The sequence below is a fragment of the Zootoca vivipara genome, chromosome Z2 (assembly GCF_965207765.1).
Source record: "Zootoca vivipara chromosome Z2, rZooViv2.hap1.1, whole genome shotgun sequence".
NCBI classification, from domain to species: domain Eukaryota; kingdom Metazoa; phylum Chordata; class Lepidosauria; order Squamata; family Lacertidae; genus Zootoca; species Zootoca vivipara.
Genome location: NC_142585.1, coordinates 36,992,602 through 37,007,133, shown reverse-complemented (window position 1 = coordinate 37,007,133; position 14,532 = coordinate 36,992,602). Strand labels below are relative to the sequence as shown.

Here is a 14,532-nt window from a genome sequence, read left to right as displayed (position 1 = left end):
AGATGTGCTCAAACCAGCCATCCGAGACTCCTGGGCCGGTGGACCGCGGTTCCTTCCCCCTCCCACAGTTTCGCCTGGAGCCCCGTGTCCCTTTCAGACAATATCAGACCAACGACCAAGATGGGTAAGGCTGTTGTTAGTTAGACAGATTCATGTCAGTTGCTACCAGCTAAGATGGCTGTGTTCTGTTTCCAAGACCAGTAGTGCTGGAGACCACAGGAGATGGAGAATGTTCTTTTGCTTGAGTCCTGCTTGCCTATTTCCCACAGGAATATGGCTGGCCACTGTGGGAAGAGGATGCTGGACTGGATGGGCCATGGCCCTGATCCAAAAAGGCTTTTCTTAAGTTCTTTAAAGGCAAGGAGAAATATCAGAACAACTGGCTCATCTGTCACAGCAGCTCAGCCTTTGCAGCGCTGGTCGCGCCTGGTGACAGTTATAGTCCAAGATAGCTGTGTTGGTCAAGACTGATGGGAGTATTAGTCAAAAAATGACTGGGCTAGTCAGGGCTGAGGGGTGTTGTAGTCCAAGATAGCCATGCTGGCCAGGACTGATAGGTATTGGAGTATTCCGGGTTGGCCAAGAAAAGAGACACTACATACTTCGCGCTGGTGTGTGTGTGTGTGATTGAATGACAGCCATGGCAATGGGAAAGGGGTTTAACCCTGCTGCTCACATCCCATTTGTGTATTTTGTTTCGTTTGTACATCACTCTGCGATCCCATGTAATGAAGGGGGGGGGGTATAATGATGATTGGTGATGATGTCAGTGATACCTTCCAAGGCTAAATAGCACAGGGGTGGGTGCTATTTACGTATCGGAAATGCCATAGGCTGAAGCGTTCCTACGACTGGGAGATACCACTGGTGAATTGCTCGTGTCTTGGCTTGTTTGGCCTTGAGACCTGTCCAGGAAGTAGCAGGTGCAGCTGACTGCTGAGTTGCACAAGCACAGCGTGGCTGCCTTGTTTGCTGCACCAGCCCTCGCCGCTTACTTTAGGCGGCTCGCCCTGTCCCTTTGTCGGCTGTGCACGCTTCCTTAGCAGGCACACAATGTCTTTCTGCCTTGCCCTCCACAGAAAAGAAAACCGGCTTGCGGTCTTGCGCTCTGCCCGGCCGCAAGGGGAGCGGGTTCCCCGGCCCACTATCATCAACGCAGAGAACCTGAAGGGGCTAGATGAACTTGATAATGACGCAGACGACGGATGGGCAGGTAAAAGGCCCACTTGCATGAGTTTGGGCTCTGTGGCCAGGCTGGGTGGCTCACATGGGTCCCTTCTCCCTCTGTCCACTCGTGATTATAGTAAATAATAATAATAATAATAAACCCAAAGCATTGCATTGATGGAAGGTGGTAACATCTTTCTCTAGTGCCAAATGGGTAGGGTAGTTCACTATTTTTGTTTGTTTATTTAAAAGCATCTCTAAACAGCTTAATATTTCAACATTCCCTAAGCAGTGCACACTATGTGCAGGGGGAGGGAATCCAGGGGCCATGCTGATTAGCATTAACCGCCTTATAAATTGCCAGCTCAAGGCAATTTACGCATAAGGTAATTAAAGAAGTTACAAATATAGAAATGAAAAATACATTTAAAACAAGGCTAAAACCCCTAAACAGCGAACATTTGTAGTAAAGACCCTTGTATCCAGCTGGGAAAGAATGTCGGTACAAAAATGCCTTCATCTCTTTCTGCGAAGTGGAGATGGTGGGCGCCTGTTGTATATTGAGAGGAATGCTGCTATTCTACAGAACATGGGCACCACACTAAAAGCCCTGCTCCTCTGAGTTACTGCAGAGCTGGTTTCTGAGATCTTTGGCCTTTTGTGTCCTGTTGGTTTTGAGTGACAGGCCCAGCCAGACGTAGGATGTGCATATAACTTCAGGGAAGTGAGCTAACCACCCTCCATCTCTTTTGTTGCTGTTGCAGGGATCCATGACGAAGTGGATTACTCTGAGAAACTGAAGTTCAGCGAAGATGAAGAGGAGGAGGAGACTCATAAGGACGGAAGGCCAAAATGGTAAGAGCAGTGGGTGGGACAGGGAATCGGCAGCTTAGCGGGCCTCCTTCAAGCAACACAGAGAGAGGTTGCTGTGCCCATGAATGTGGATGAGAGAAGCAGTAGGTAGTGAGGCCACCTTTGCAGATAGAGCAGGAGGAGGGAATATTTTTCAGCCGGAGGGCCATGCTCTCCTTTGTCTATCTAGTCTGACATCCTTTTCTCACAGTTGTTAACCAGATGCCTGTGAGGAAAACTGCAAGCAGGACCTGAACACAAGAGCTCTCTTCCCTTCTGTGGTTTCCCAACTGATTTTCAAAAGCATTAGTGCCTCTGACCATGGAGACAAAGCAGAGCCATCACAGCTGTTGATAGCCTTCTCATCCATGAATTTCTCCAATCCTGTTTTAGAGCCATCCTAATTGGTGGCCAGTACTGCCTCCTGCAGGAGCAAGTTCTATACAGTGGTACCTCTGGTTAAGAACTTAATTAGTTCTGGAGGTCCGTTCTTAACCTGAAACTGTTCTTAACCTGAAGCACCAATTTAGCTAATGGGGCCTCCTGCTGCTGCCGCGTCACCGGAGCATGATTTCTCTTCTCATCCTGAAGCAAAGTTCTTAACCCGAGGTACTATTTCTGGGTTAGTGGAGTCTGTAACCTGAAGCGTCTGTAACCTGAGGTACCACTGTAGTTCAACTGAAGTCCAGTTGGTGCTGTTTTAACATCCAATGTGCCTTAATTGGCAGGAACACCTGGGATCCCAGAAGGCAGCGGCAGCTCTCCATGAGCTCGGCAGACAGCACAGAGGCCAGGCACCCCCCAGAAGAAGCAAAGAACTGGGGCGACTTGGCTGGCCTGCCTCGGCCAATCCGTAAAGGACCAGATAACTTGCCTCCCTCAGGGAAAGTGAATGGCTGGGCTCCCCTTTCAGACTATCAGGTATGGTGGGCTTGCTCAGTAAGGTGGCTTGCTATTAACTGCTATGTTAGTGTGCCTTGTTAGTGACTGCTATGAAGGAGATGGGAAAGGGCTGTACTGTGAGGTGTGCATTTCCAGGCTGCTTGAGTGTTTCCCCATATTAAAAGGAACCAGAATACATTCCTGCATTCATTCATTCATTTTTGACCTAACATTTTTATTGACACTATTGCAATGTTATGTTTTTGTTCTTTTTCCCCCCTTGTCCTTTTTTTGCATTTTTGCTACACAAATTAAATGTAGAAAGTAGAAATGCAAAAATGATTAAATAGGAGCAAAAAAAAGAATATCCATTATATATAAATCAATTACACAACTACTTATCTATTGCTCATTTCACTGCACATTCAGATGTGAACATGTATGGACATGCTATCACATACATACATGGGCTGCTATCACTTCTTTATGCTCTATGCCACGGTATTATGCTTGTATGTTACACTAGGGGCTGGGCCCCTGCTTGCTCTGCTCACCAACCCCCTTGCCACTCCCTCCACATTAACCCCCTAGAGCTTCCCCTTTCTGCTCCATGTAACTACTGAACCCACTTTTCACCTTCCCAGACCTATTTTTGAAGCCACTTTTCTGCTTTGCAATCCTACTTTGCACCCCTGTTTTCACCTTCACCCCACGTCTGTGCCTCCTCCCACTCCCTTTTTTGCAACTCTCCCCACACACAAACTACCTTCATTGTGACCTACGTCTTCCTCCTCCCACACTTTGCAACTACTGAGCACGTTTTTTTGTCTTCCGCCTCATTATGAAGCCATCTGCCTTCTGTTCCACAGCCCCTTTTGCCTTTCTGCATTCCCTCCCTCCCTCCCTGCCATGCTATGCAACTTGCCTTCTCTTTTGCTGCCCCACCTCCCCCTTTCATGCAAATTCAGGCACTACAGATTCTCCAGTGGGACTTGTGGGACGCAGCCTTTCATTTTTATGTATATAGGAAGGTACAAAAACGTGGTGTGTAGATATCTGAACAAATAAACATAAGGGATGGGAGCACATTTCTCAGCTTTGCAGATTTCTCCTGCTTGGTGCGGAGATGTTGGTACATATTTTTCCTCTCCTTGGTGCGAGTGCCTTTGAACTGCGGTTCACCACTGTAAGGACCTTCTTACTCTTCACCTGCCCCCCGCCTCCTGTGCTAGAAACCTTTACTGGGAGGCCTCCGGCAGCAGTCTTCTGAGGACAAGGAGGAGAAGCTCCCCCTAAGGCAGAAGTTTGTCCACTCTGAGATGTCTGAGGCCGTCGAGCGGGCCCGGAGGCGGCGTGAGGAGGAGGAGCGGCGAGCGCGGGAGGAGCGCCTGGCTGCTTGCGCTGCCAAGTTGAAGGAGCTGGATCAGAAGTGCAAGCTGGCACAGAAAGCTGGAGATGGCCACAAGCACGTGGAGAACGAAGAGCCCAGGCCCGCCATCTTGGAGGTGGCCAGCCCGCCGGAGAACAGCCATGCTGCCCGGAGAGGTAGGGCTGCACTGGCTGGATTCATGGGAGGCCATAGGAGCTTTAATACACTGAAGCAGACCATTTGTAACAGCTCTCCAGGGTTTGAGAAAGAGAATGTTCCCCACCCCTACCTAGAGATACCGGGAATTGAACCAAGGGCCCTGTGTGTGCAAAACAGATGCCCTGCTTTTAGGGGTGAGGGGAGGGCATCTGGGTCAACGGAGAGGTGCTTCGCCTGGAGCATCTTTATTAAGAAGACTTTTTTCTCTCTCTCCTACTCAGCAAACCCTGAGTTCCATACCCAGGAAACTTCTTCCCCTCCTGCTTACCTGGAGGAGGAAACTCTGGCCACGTCGGCAGCACACCGGAGCAGCAGTGAGGAGGAGCTGCGAGAAGCCATGTCCCCCGCACAGGAATTCAGCAAGTACCCAAAACTGCTTCCCCCACGGTTCCAACGGCAGCAGCAACAGCATGTAAGAACCTCCACTGCGCCAAATACGCCGTTCATCTTGGAGGGGTGTGTGTATGCGGCATGGGGGAGAACGCGCTCTCATATTATGTTGGCCACAGCAGCACTGTATATTCTAAGCTTTATGGCTCTCATATTATGTTGGCCACAGCAGCACTGTATATTCTAAGCTTTATGGTACCTCTTCATCAGTCATGGCCTCCCCCAAAAACTCCTGTGGCTGGCTAAGGGGTGTTGACAGTTGTTAGGAGATCACCTCCCTGTTCCTCTCCCAGAGTTGCCTGGGATAGAGGGCTTGACCACTATGGAAATCATATCCCTTTGAGGGGAGCAGGGATATCCTAACAACTCTCACAACCCTTAAGAGTCATGACTTCACCCAGAGAATCCTGGGAACTGTAGTTTAATGGTGCTGAGAGTTTTTAGGAGCATCCCTATTCCCCTTACAGAACTACCACCCCCAGAGTTCCCTGGGAAGAGAGACTGATTGTTAAACCGCTCTGGGAATTAATTCTAACAACAAACTGCAGGGAAGTTTGTTGAGGGAAGCCGTGAACGTTCAAAGTGCTTGGGAGTATGGGTGGATTGTTAAACTACTCTGGCACCTTCTGCGTGCAAAGCCCTGGCCGTTGCTTAAAAACAGAGTAAGATTTCAGTCCTCATAGTGCCAGACCATTGGTCCATCCAGGTCAGTATTGTCAACACTGACTGGCAGTGCCTCTCCAGAATTTCAGGCATGGAGACTTTCTGCCAACTGGAGATGCCATTGGGGGGTGAACCTGATTTAACCCAGAGTCTTAGAATTATGGGATTAGGGAGTCTTAACAACGTGGTTTCTATTCAGGGGCTACGCAGACACCTGCACTCCATGCCCATTTAGTTTTTTTCCTCCCTCTTAAGGACCAGCTGTACAAAATGCAGAGCTGGCCGCAGTCCCAGGTCTATCCTCCCTCCTCCCACCCTCAGCGGACCTTCTATCCACCACATCCACAGATGCTGGGCTTCGACCCCCGTTGGATGATGATGCCTTCCTACATGGACCCTCGCATGGTCCAGGGGCACCCCCCGGTGGATTTCTACCCCTCAGCCCTTCATCCCTCAGGTAATGTTTTCTTAAAAGGAAGAAAAGACCAGTGCTTAGTTAAATTGCATCAAATCACAGTTTGTGCTAACCAGGAGTTAGAACGAAACCATGGTTTAGCTTTCATACAGGCAAACCATGTTTTAGAGCTGATTGCCTGCTTTCATTTTCCTCTTGCTCTCAGTACACCCCATTTTCTATAGCTCTTTGTAAGCCATGGTGATGATCTGATAATCCATGTGAGCAAAGGCTGGTCCACTGATGTCATTGTAAGGGTCAGGTGAATGACAGGTAGGCAGCCCCACCCACTTGCCAAACCCACTTGCACGATAATTTGGGGGGGGGGTAGAATAAGGTTTAAGCCTTCCAGACGAATCCAGTTCGCCACTAAAGCCTTAGAGGTAAGGATCGTTGAGAAACGTTTAATGTTTTGTAAAACACAGGGTCCAATAGAACAGAACCCAGGACGTTTCTAGATCTCTAATGTATGTTCCACGAAGTATATGGAAACAAATAGAAACATTTCCAGATATCACCCCAAAGACACATCTAGTCGGGCATCCTGTTCTCACAGTGGCCAACCAGAGGCCTCAAAGGGAAGCCCACGAGCAGGAACTGGGGCGCAACTTGTAATTCCCAGCAGTTCCCAGTATTCAGGGGCACACTGCTTCTGACACTGGATGTAGCAGGTAGCCATCAATAGCCTTATCTTTCAGATATCTGTCTAATCTCTTAAAGCCATCCAGACTAGTGGCTGTCACTGCTCTAATAGTTTTTGGTTTGGTTTGCTCATTTGTTTTCCAATTTGCAGTTAATTATTCAAAGGTTGCTAGCCTGCATGCCTTCCCCAGGGATAGAGGTAGAGGACACCTCGGGACTGGGGATTACATCAGGGGTGAGATGAGCACAGGATGCTACCTTAGACTGAGTCAGACCATTCATGCACCAACAGTCACTCTCAGACATTTGGGGCCGGCGTCACGTATGTGCACCTGTCTCTTCAAGCCCTACAGACAGAAGCTGGGGGTTGATCCTGGGGCCTCCTGGGTGCCTCTATCTCGGAACCCAGTTTGGGCTCCCAAGCTTTCCATTGCCTCCTTTCCTTATCTCTCCTTCTGTCCCAAAACAGGGGCCATGAAGCCGGCGGTCCAGCAGGATTCCCTGACCAATAGCAGCTGCCTGTCGAAGGAGCAGAACAGCCAGACCTCCATGCAGCAGGAGAGGAAAGCTGTGTCCGGGGAGTCCGCTCCAGCAGTGTGGGGTCAGGAGAGCTACACTCCCTCTCAGAGCAAAGGCTGCCCCATTTCCCGCCCGAAACAGACCGAGGGCATGGCCAGCGAAGGACTGCACTCCAGGTGAGGGGGAAACCTGCCCAGGTGCTCTCATCATGAGGACACTCAGGCCCCTGGCTCAGTATTGTTTGAATTGACACTGCAGCTGTTCTTCCGGGTTGCAGACGAGATTCTCCCCTAGCCCTCCTTGGAGATGCCATTGAACCTGGGACCTTTTGCACGTAAAGGTCCGCCACCGAATTACAGCCCTTCCCCTAAAACCCAGGATACTCCCTTATCCCGAGTCAGATCCATCGGTCCACCTAACGCAGCACTGTCTGCACTGATTAGCAGCTGCTGTCCAGGTATTCAGGCCAGCCATGTTGGGGACTGAACCTGGGATTGTTTGTAAGTCATTGGCACGGTGGCACCTTGCTTGGATCAGGCAGCAACCTACTGGATATACACCCTATAGCGATGATATTCAAGACTTTTCAAACTGCCTGGGAAAAGGGAAGCATTTTTAACCAGCACTGAGAAATTATGAGAAGGAGTCTGTAGGGACGTTTATATTTTTGAATTCTGAATGATCCGGATTTCCCTAATAATAAACTTTTATTTTTTTTTTTTAAAAAAACAAGCTGTTTCGCTAAATTGCCTCTGGATTCAAGTCCTCCACTGCCTGCCTATGCCCACAGCCCTCCCTTGCGCTATGTGCTCTGCCAGTCACTGGGCACTCCACTTTTGAGAAGTGCCCAGTGCCTAGAGGGGAAGAAGAAAAGCAATCATTACAGCATATTAATGATAGAATTGTAGAGTTGGAAGGGGGACTCCAAGGGTCACCTGGCCCAACCCCCTGAAATCATAAGCGTTCCTTGCAGAGAGTGAGAGTGGCAGGTGATGGTCTTGGGAGCTTTCCAATATTAAATCTGGACCAGCTGCGGATGCAAGTCCACAGCACTTTGCTTTTGCTGAAACAGAACTCTAGCAAAAGCCAACCCAGTTCAGCATCCTGTTCTTACAGTGGCTAACCAGATGCTCCACTTGGAAGCCCGGAGGGCAGCAGCAACTGATACTCGGAGGCAGAGCATAGCCCTCATGGCTAGGAGCCATTGATTGCCTTCTCTTTTATGAGCTTGTCTGGTCCTCTTTTAAAACCATCCAAGTTGGTGGCTACCACTGTATCTTGGATGCAGAGAGAGAGATGAAGGAGGAATATGAATATTAGAAGGCTAAGAACCTAAGGAAAGCCCTGCTGCATCAGATGAAAGGCCCACCTAGTCCAACATCCTTCTCACAGCTGGCCAACCAGGTGCTCTCATGGGAAGCCCACAAGCAGGACCTGAGCCCAGCCACGCTCTCCACTAGTGATTCCAAGGAAAATGGTGTATCCTCTTCAGCAGGGGAGGTGGTACATAGCCGTAGTGGCTAGTAGCCACTGATAGCCATATCCTCCATGAACCTGTCTAATTGTCTTTTAAAGCCATCGCAAGTTGTTGACTGATTTTTATTTTTTTGTGGGGGACGTTTTCCTATTTCAGGAACAACAGCTCCTACTCGTCGCAGAGCACCAGCATCAATCCTGCACGTGACCTGTTTGAGGAGTCCAGAGAAGATTACTTAAACATCTTTGACAAGAAGCCCCAGGCTAATTTTGACAGCTGCATCAGCTCCTCCCAAAGGCTGAGCCAAGACCGTCTCTTCCCACATCAAGAGTGTGCCCCTTCCATTAGCACTGCCGACCCTCACCATGCCAACCTGAGGAGCTCTTCCTTGGAAGCTGGCTTGGCCCACAGCGATAAGAAGCCAGAGTACAATGGCTGGGATACTGGCCACTATCAGAAGTCCTCGGACGGGGTGGTTTCTGCAAATGAAGAGGCCTGCCGAGATGAGCAGTCCTTCGAGGCATGGAAGAAAGACGGGCCTGCCAGCAAGCAGGCAACTGCCAAGCCAGGGTGGGCTCCTGAGAGCCGAAATGCCAGCAGCCAACAGCAGCAGCAGCAACAGCAACACCAGGAGCAGACGGGGAGGGCTCGAAGATCTGGCCCGATCAAGAAGCCGGTCCTGAAGGCTCTCAAAGTTGAAGAGAAGGAGAAAGAGCTGGAAAAGGTGAAAGCAGATGGGGAAGAGGCCGCCCCTCCCCCACCAAAGGAGAAGGCCCCGGTTCACAAGGTGCAGGAGGAGGAGGAAGAGGAGGATGATCATGATTCTGCTGCCTTGCTCCATTCTGCCCGCTTCCACTTGCTGGACGAGAAGTACCCCTCTCGGACAGTGGTCCAAGAAGCTGAGAAACCATGTGAGGAGGAGAAGGAGGAGGAGGGGGAAGAGCAGGAAGAGGAGGAGGAGGAGGAAGAGGAAGAGGAGAAAAACGGGAAAGTCTGGGAGGCCAAGCCTCAGTTAAGGGAGTCCAGCGACTTGCCCCCCACCAAAAGAAACAACTGGATATTTATTGATGAGGAACAAGCCTTTGGCGGAAGGGGCCAGGGACGTGGTCGTGGCTTCCGGGAGTTCACCTTCCGAGGCCGTGGCAGTGCTGTGGGCTGTGGCAGTGGCAACATCAGTAGCCGGGGTGCCTACAGCAGCAACAGTACTGGCGTCTGCAGTGCTCAGAGAAGTAGCAGAGGGCGGCCCCTGAGGGAATTCAACCAGCCGGAAGAGTTCCCACGAGGGAAGCTCAGGCGCAGGATTGCCAGTGAGACCCACAGCGAAGGTTCAGAGTATGAGGAGCTGCCCAAGCGCCGCCGCCAGCGGGGCTCTGAAAACAGCATCGAGGGCTCCCTTGCAGAAAGGGAGGAGAGCGACCTCAAGAAGGGAGACTTCCGTGACTCCTGGCGGTCCAACAAGATCTATTCAGATGACCAAGGCACCCTGGATGCCAGAGCGAGGGCCCCACGAGCTTTCGGGCGCTCGCTACCCCCAAGACTTAGCAATTCCGGGTATGGGCGAAGAGGCTTTGCTTCCAAGGAGCCTTCCCAGTGGCAGGGCCGGAACGGGGGGAACACGTGGCAGGAGTACGGCCACGGCACACCTCTGGACACCTTTGGGGCCAGGCGCTTGTCTGAGAGGGACTATGGCCAAGACTCATATAAGCACCCAGACTCCTTCACCCGGCGGGCCATTGAGGAGGATCCATTAGACAAGAGGCACTACTTCCAGGAGGATTACGGGGGTGATCCCGAGAATGCTGAGAACCGTCCTTTCCGCCGCCGCCGCCCACCTCGTCAGGACAAGCCTCCCCGGTTCAGGCGCTTGAGGCAGGAGCGTGAGTCCATGGGGCAGTGGAACCCGGAGGACAGCGGAACCAACCTCCTAGCTTGCCAGTGGCCAGGGAGAGCCAAGCTGACCATGATGGATCGGGGTGGTGCCACTACCAGGAGGTCTCCCGAGCTGCCCTACCAGAACTCCTCTGACCATGCCAATGAGGAGTGGGAGACAGCCTCTGAGAGCAGCGACTTCAGCGAGAGGCGGGAGAGGCGTGGTGGCAGTGCCATCTCGGAGGGCGAGGCCCAGCTGGACGGCAATCTCTCCAGCAGCGGCATGGGGGAGAAGAGGGAGCTGGCCAAGAGAAGCTTCTCCAGCCAGAGACCTTTAGTGGATCGGCAGAGCCGGAAAGCCGATTCGACTGGGTTTGGGGAGAAAGCTGTGAGAGCTGGTGGGAATGGAGCAGCCTCCTGCTACGAAAGCCAGCAGATGAATGGGGCACAGATAAAAACAAAAAGGTAAGCCTCACAGCTTTAATGTCCTCCCACCTCCCAAAGTAATGGCTGTCGTTGTGCAATCAGATCTTCTGCTTAATAAACAATGATTTTGCTTTATTCATTTTGTAAAATTGATATGGTGGGCCTTCCACTTATGGGAGGGTTCAGTTCTGGGAGTCCCATGTGCAAAGCCACAATCGCGCCCCAGAACTGCCCCCTTCCCAACCCCCACAAGGCAGGACTGCTTACCAGGGACTGGGAAAGTTGCATGAGGGCTCTGGGAGCTCCTGTGACCTTAGACACCCTGGAAAATGACTTGCTGGGCTCTGGAAAGGAGGCACAAGGGCTCTGGGATGCTGCCAGAATCCTTGCACTGCCTTTCCAAAGTTTGAGAAGTGAGGAAAACACACTGGGTGGGGAATAAATAAATGGAGAGTGGGAACGGTGGGTTTCCCCCCACCCATTCAATTATTATTCCCCCACCTGCACAAAGCTGCTATTGTATAAGCTTACTGTACACCACCCAGTTGTAGAAAAAAAAACACTCAAAGTGGTTTATGAAAAAGATAAAACTACAAAATTATCAATAAGAGAATTAATAATAGTTTGAGGCTATCAAAATGTTAAAATAAAGTAACAATAGGCTCAAAACAGATTAAAGCTCACATCAGCTTTCTAAACATCTGGATAGGATTGTCTAAATAAAAATATTTTTAGCAGGTGCCCAAAAGAGTACAGTGAAGGCGCCTGCCTGCTATCTATAAGCAGGGAGTTCCAGTGTGTAGGTGCTGCCACAGTAGAATATTGGTTTCCCTACAAATGGGGAATGGGTATTACATGGTACCTATAACGGTGGCAGTGGTGGACTTATGTAGCATATGCAGGTAAGGATGTGCCCAGATTGCTGCACTGCACTTAAATTCAACTGCTTTGCTTGTTACATTGTGGGCAAAAGCCATGGCTCAGTGGTAGAGCACCTTCTTTGCATGTAGAAGATCCCAGGTTCAGTCTCCGGCATAATCTCCAGGTAGGACTGGGAATGCCCCCTGTCTCAAACCAAAGAGTCACTGCCAGTCATCTTTTGCAGCCCAAGAGCCACATTCCCTGTTGAGTAATCTTCCAAGGGCCACATGCCAGTGATGGGTGGAGCCTGAGGCACAAAACAGAGCAAGCAAGAAAAGTAGAATAGAATAGAATAATTTATTATTGGCCAAGTACATTTTCCAACATACTTGGAATTTGTTTTGCCTGCATTGCAATGTAAACATACACACACTGTTCCACTCACAATACAAATAAGCAAAGAAACCCACCCATAATTGACCTCCCCTTCAGCTACACATCTACAAATTTAACAATTAAATGGCACAAGGGAAAAAAATGTTCCTGTGCCTGGCCGATTTTGTATATGAAGACCTGTAGCGACTTCCAGATGGGAGTAAATCTAGCAGATGATGACCAGGATGTAAAGGATCTGCTGCAATTCTCTCTGCTCTCTTCTTAACTCTGGTAGCATAGATTGTGTCTATTGTAGGCAAGCTAGCACCAATTACCCTTTCTGCAATTCTTACAGCTCGTTGGAGCCTTTTCTTGTCCTTTACCTTTCTGTTTTCTGCACATACTTGTGCACACACTTATCTATCCTCCATCCAGACAAAGACACAGTCCAACCAGGCAAAAAAAATACTTAGGCTGTGAAGCAGGACCAGTGAGGTCTGGCATGAGGCAGTGTGGCTTGGCAAGTTCCAAAAGCCAGAAAGAGAGGCCTGGAGGGTCACATTCAGGCCCCCAGGCAAGAGGTTTTCCTATACTTGCATGAAATGATCTTCCCTGAAGCTGGTTCTCTTTTGCTGTCTCCTCTAGATCTCCCGAAGACAGTGGGGGGCATGACCCCAGCAGTCCTGAGATCAGCCATTCCGTTTACGGCTCCCATGCTAACCTGAACAGCACCGAAGGGCTGGGAAAGAATCCAGAGAGGGAGCCCAAGTCTGGAACTCAGCAGATGGGAGAGAAGGGAGAGGCCATTTCTCAGTTTGAGCTGAGCTACGGAAGTAAGTCCTGTTCAGTTAATCCAATAGAGGATGAGCTTCTGATAGGTAGTTTGGGGAATCGTCTGTCCGCTTTCTGTGCATTTGGACACATCTTTAGGTGATTGTTCCAAACCACCTGAAGGTGTCTATGGAGAGAAGATGCAGTGGTTTCTGATTTGTCAAAGATTCAGAGAAGTGCGTAATCTGATGGACAGCTCTGTTCCAGTCTGTCGTTCCAATCTGGATATAAATCCAGGACCAGTGGATTAGATCAGTTCACTTCAAGATGTGGACCAAATGAATTCCCTCTCCATGCCTAGAAATGGTTGGGTGAGTCATGGCACAGGGCCTTTTCAGTAGTGGTGCCCTTCCTCAGGAAGTTTGTTTGGCTTGCTGTCATGTAGCCCTTAAGTGAATGGTCAATATGTTGTTTTGCAAGGGTTTGGGATTGTTTTAACATTAACCCTGCTGCTGCAATTGGTTTGCTGCTGCTCTGGTTTCCCCCAGAAACGTGTGGTATTGTTGTGGTTTTTGTGGCAAATGTGTTTTCATCTTATATTATAAGCCATCTTGGCTCCTGCAGCTTAAAGGCAGAATGTGAAGCTTCTTCTAAAGAGAGACATCCTGGAATGGCTGTCCAGACCAGGATGAGTGGTGGGAGGAGTTCAAAGAATTGGTGTCCAATGATCCTGGGATGGGACCGAGTGGGCTGGGCTGGGCCACATCTGGACCCGGAGAGGTCTCTGGGGAGGATGCCATGGGCATCAAGGAAGGATATCAGAAAGAGGACCCACCCAGAAGCTTCCTGGTGCTTCTATCTTGCCCCCTTTGTCATGGCGGCCTTCCAGTCGCTCTTGCCAGCAAGTCTCTGGCTGCAGGGGAAGCGCCTGAAGATGCTTTGGGCTTCAAGCCAGCACTGCCTCCTGTCCGGACACAAAGACATGAGCACCAGCAAAAACAGCTGAGACCCAGCCCTCTTGGAGGAGTGTCCTTTTTCTTGCCCAGTCTAAAGATACTTTTTGCTTGCCACATTAGAGCAGGAGCCCTTGGGGGCAGGTGGATGTTGATTGTTAGAACAACAGCAGAGCTTGGTCTGCCATGCTTTACACTTGCTGCACTTTGAACCTTAAAGGTTTTGAGCATTGAAGGTTTTGGGTGAAACCGCAGCCCCAATGTCAAGTTCTTAGTCTAGTGAGAACCAGGGCAAAGTTGGAAATAAGCTGACGTTGTCTTCAAACTGTCTCTCAGATGGTATCATGGACGGACGGCTTTCGGGCCCCGCTGAAGAGACGGAAGTCGGACCGATTGGGAGTGAAGGCTTCATCGAGGTCCTGACAAAGAAGCAGCGGAGGTTGCTGGAGGAGGAGCGACGGAAAAAAGAGCAAGCAGCCCAGGTGAGCACCTGGGGGCAGGAGTGCCCCCTGAACCTAGGTATCCATTTTTAGCGCACACACACACCACATGTAAAGGCAGCTGTCTTAACAAACCAGGGTTTGGGTTTCATATCCTGGTGTTATACATTCTAAACCAGGGGGAACAACTTTTGCCTTCCAGG

The 14,532-nt window shown here is 50.2% G+C and overlaps 1 protein-coding gene across 25 annotated transcripts in view; it reads left to right on the top strand.

Annotated features, from left to right (window-relative positions):
* The window catches only part of PRRC2B (proline rich coiled-coil 2B), a 63,910-nt gene that overhangs the window by 25,840 nt on the left and 23,538 nt on the right, over positions 1–14,532 (top strand). For all 25 annotated transcript variants that reach the window (XM_035112643.3, XM_060270332.2, XM_088664812.1 and 22 more), the window contains exons 8-18: positions 3–124; positions 1,080–1,213; positions 1,932–2,022; positions 2,748–2,940; positions 4,134–4,446; positions 4,711–4,901; positions 5,798–5,999; positions 7,108–7,333; positions 8,791–10,968; positions 12,811–12,998; positions 14,226–14,371. In XM_035112643.3, coding sequence (XP_034968534.2) covers positions 3–124; positions 1,080–1,213; positions 1,932–2,022; positions 2,748–2,940; positions 4,134–4,446; positions 4,711–4,901; positions 5,798–5,999; positions 7,108–7,333; positions 8,791–10,968; positions 12,811–12,998; positions 14,226–14,371 — 3,984 coding nt within the window. The remainder of the gene's footprint in view (positions 1–2; positions 125–1,079; positions 1,214–1,931; positions 2,023–2,747; positions 2,941–4,133; positions 4,447–4,710; positions 4,902–5,797; positions 6,000–7,107; positions 7,334–8,790; positions 10,969–12,810; positions 12,999–14,225; positions 14,372–14,532) is intronic.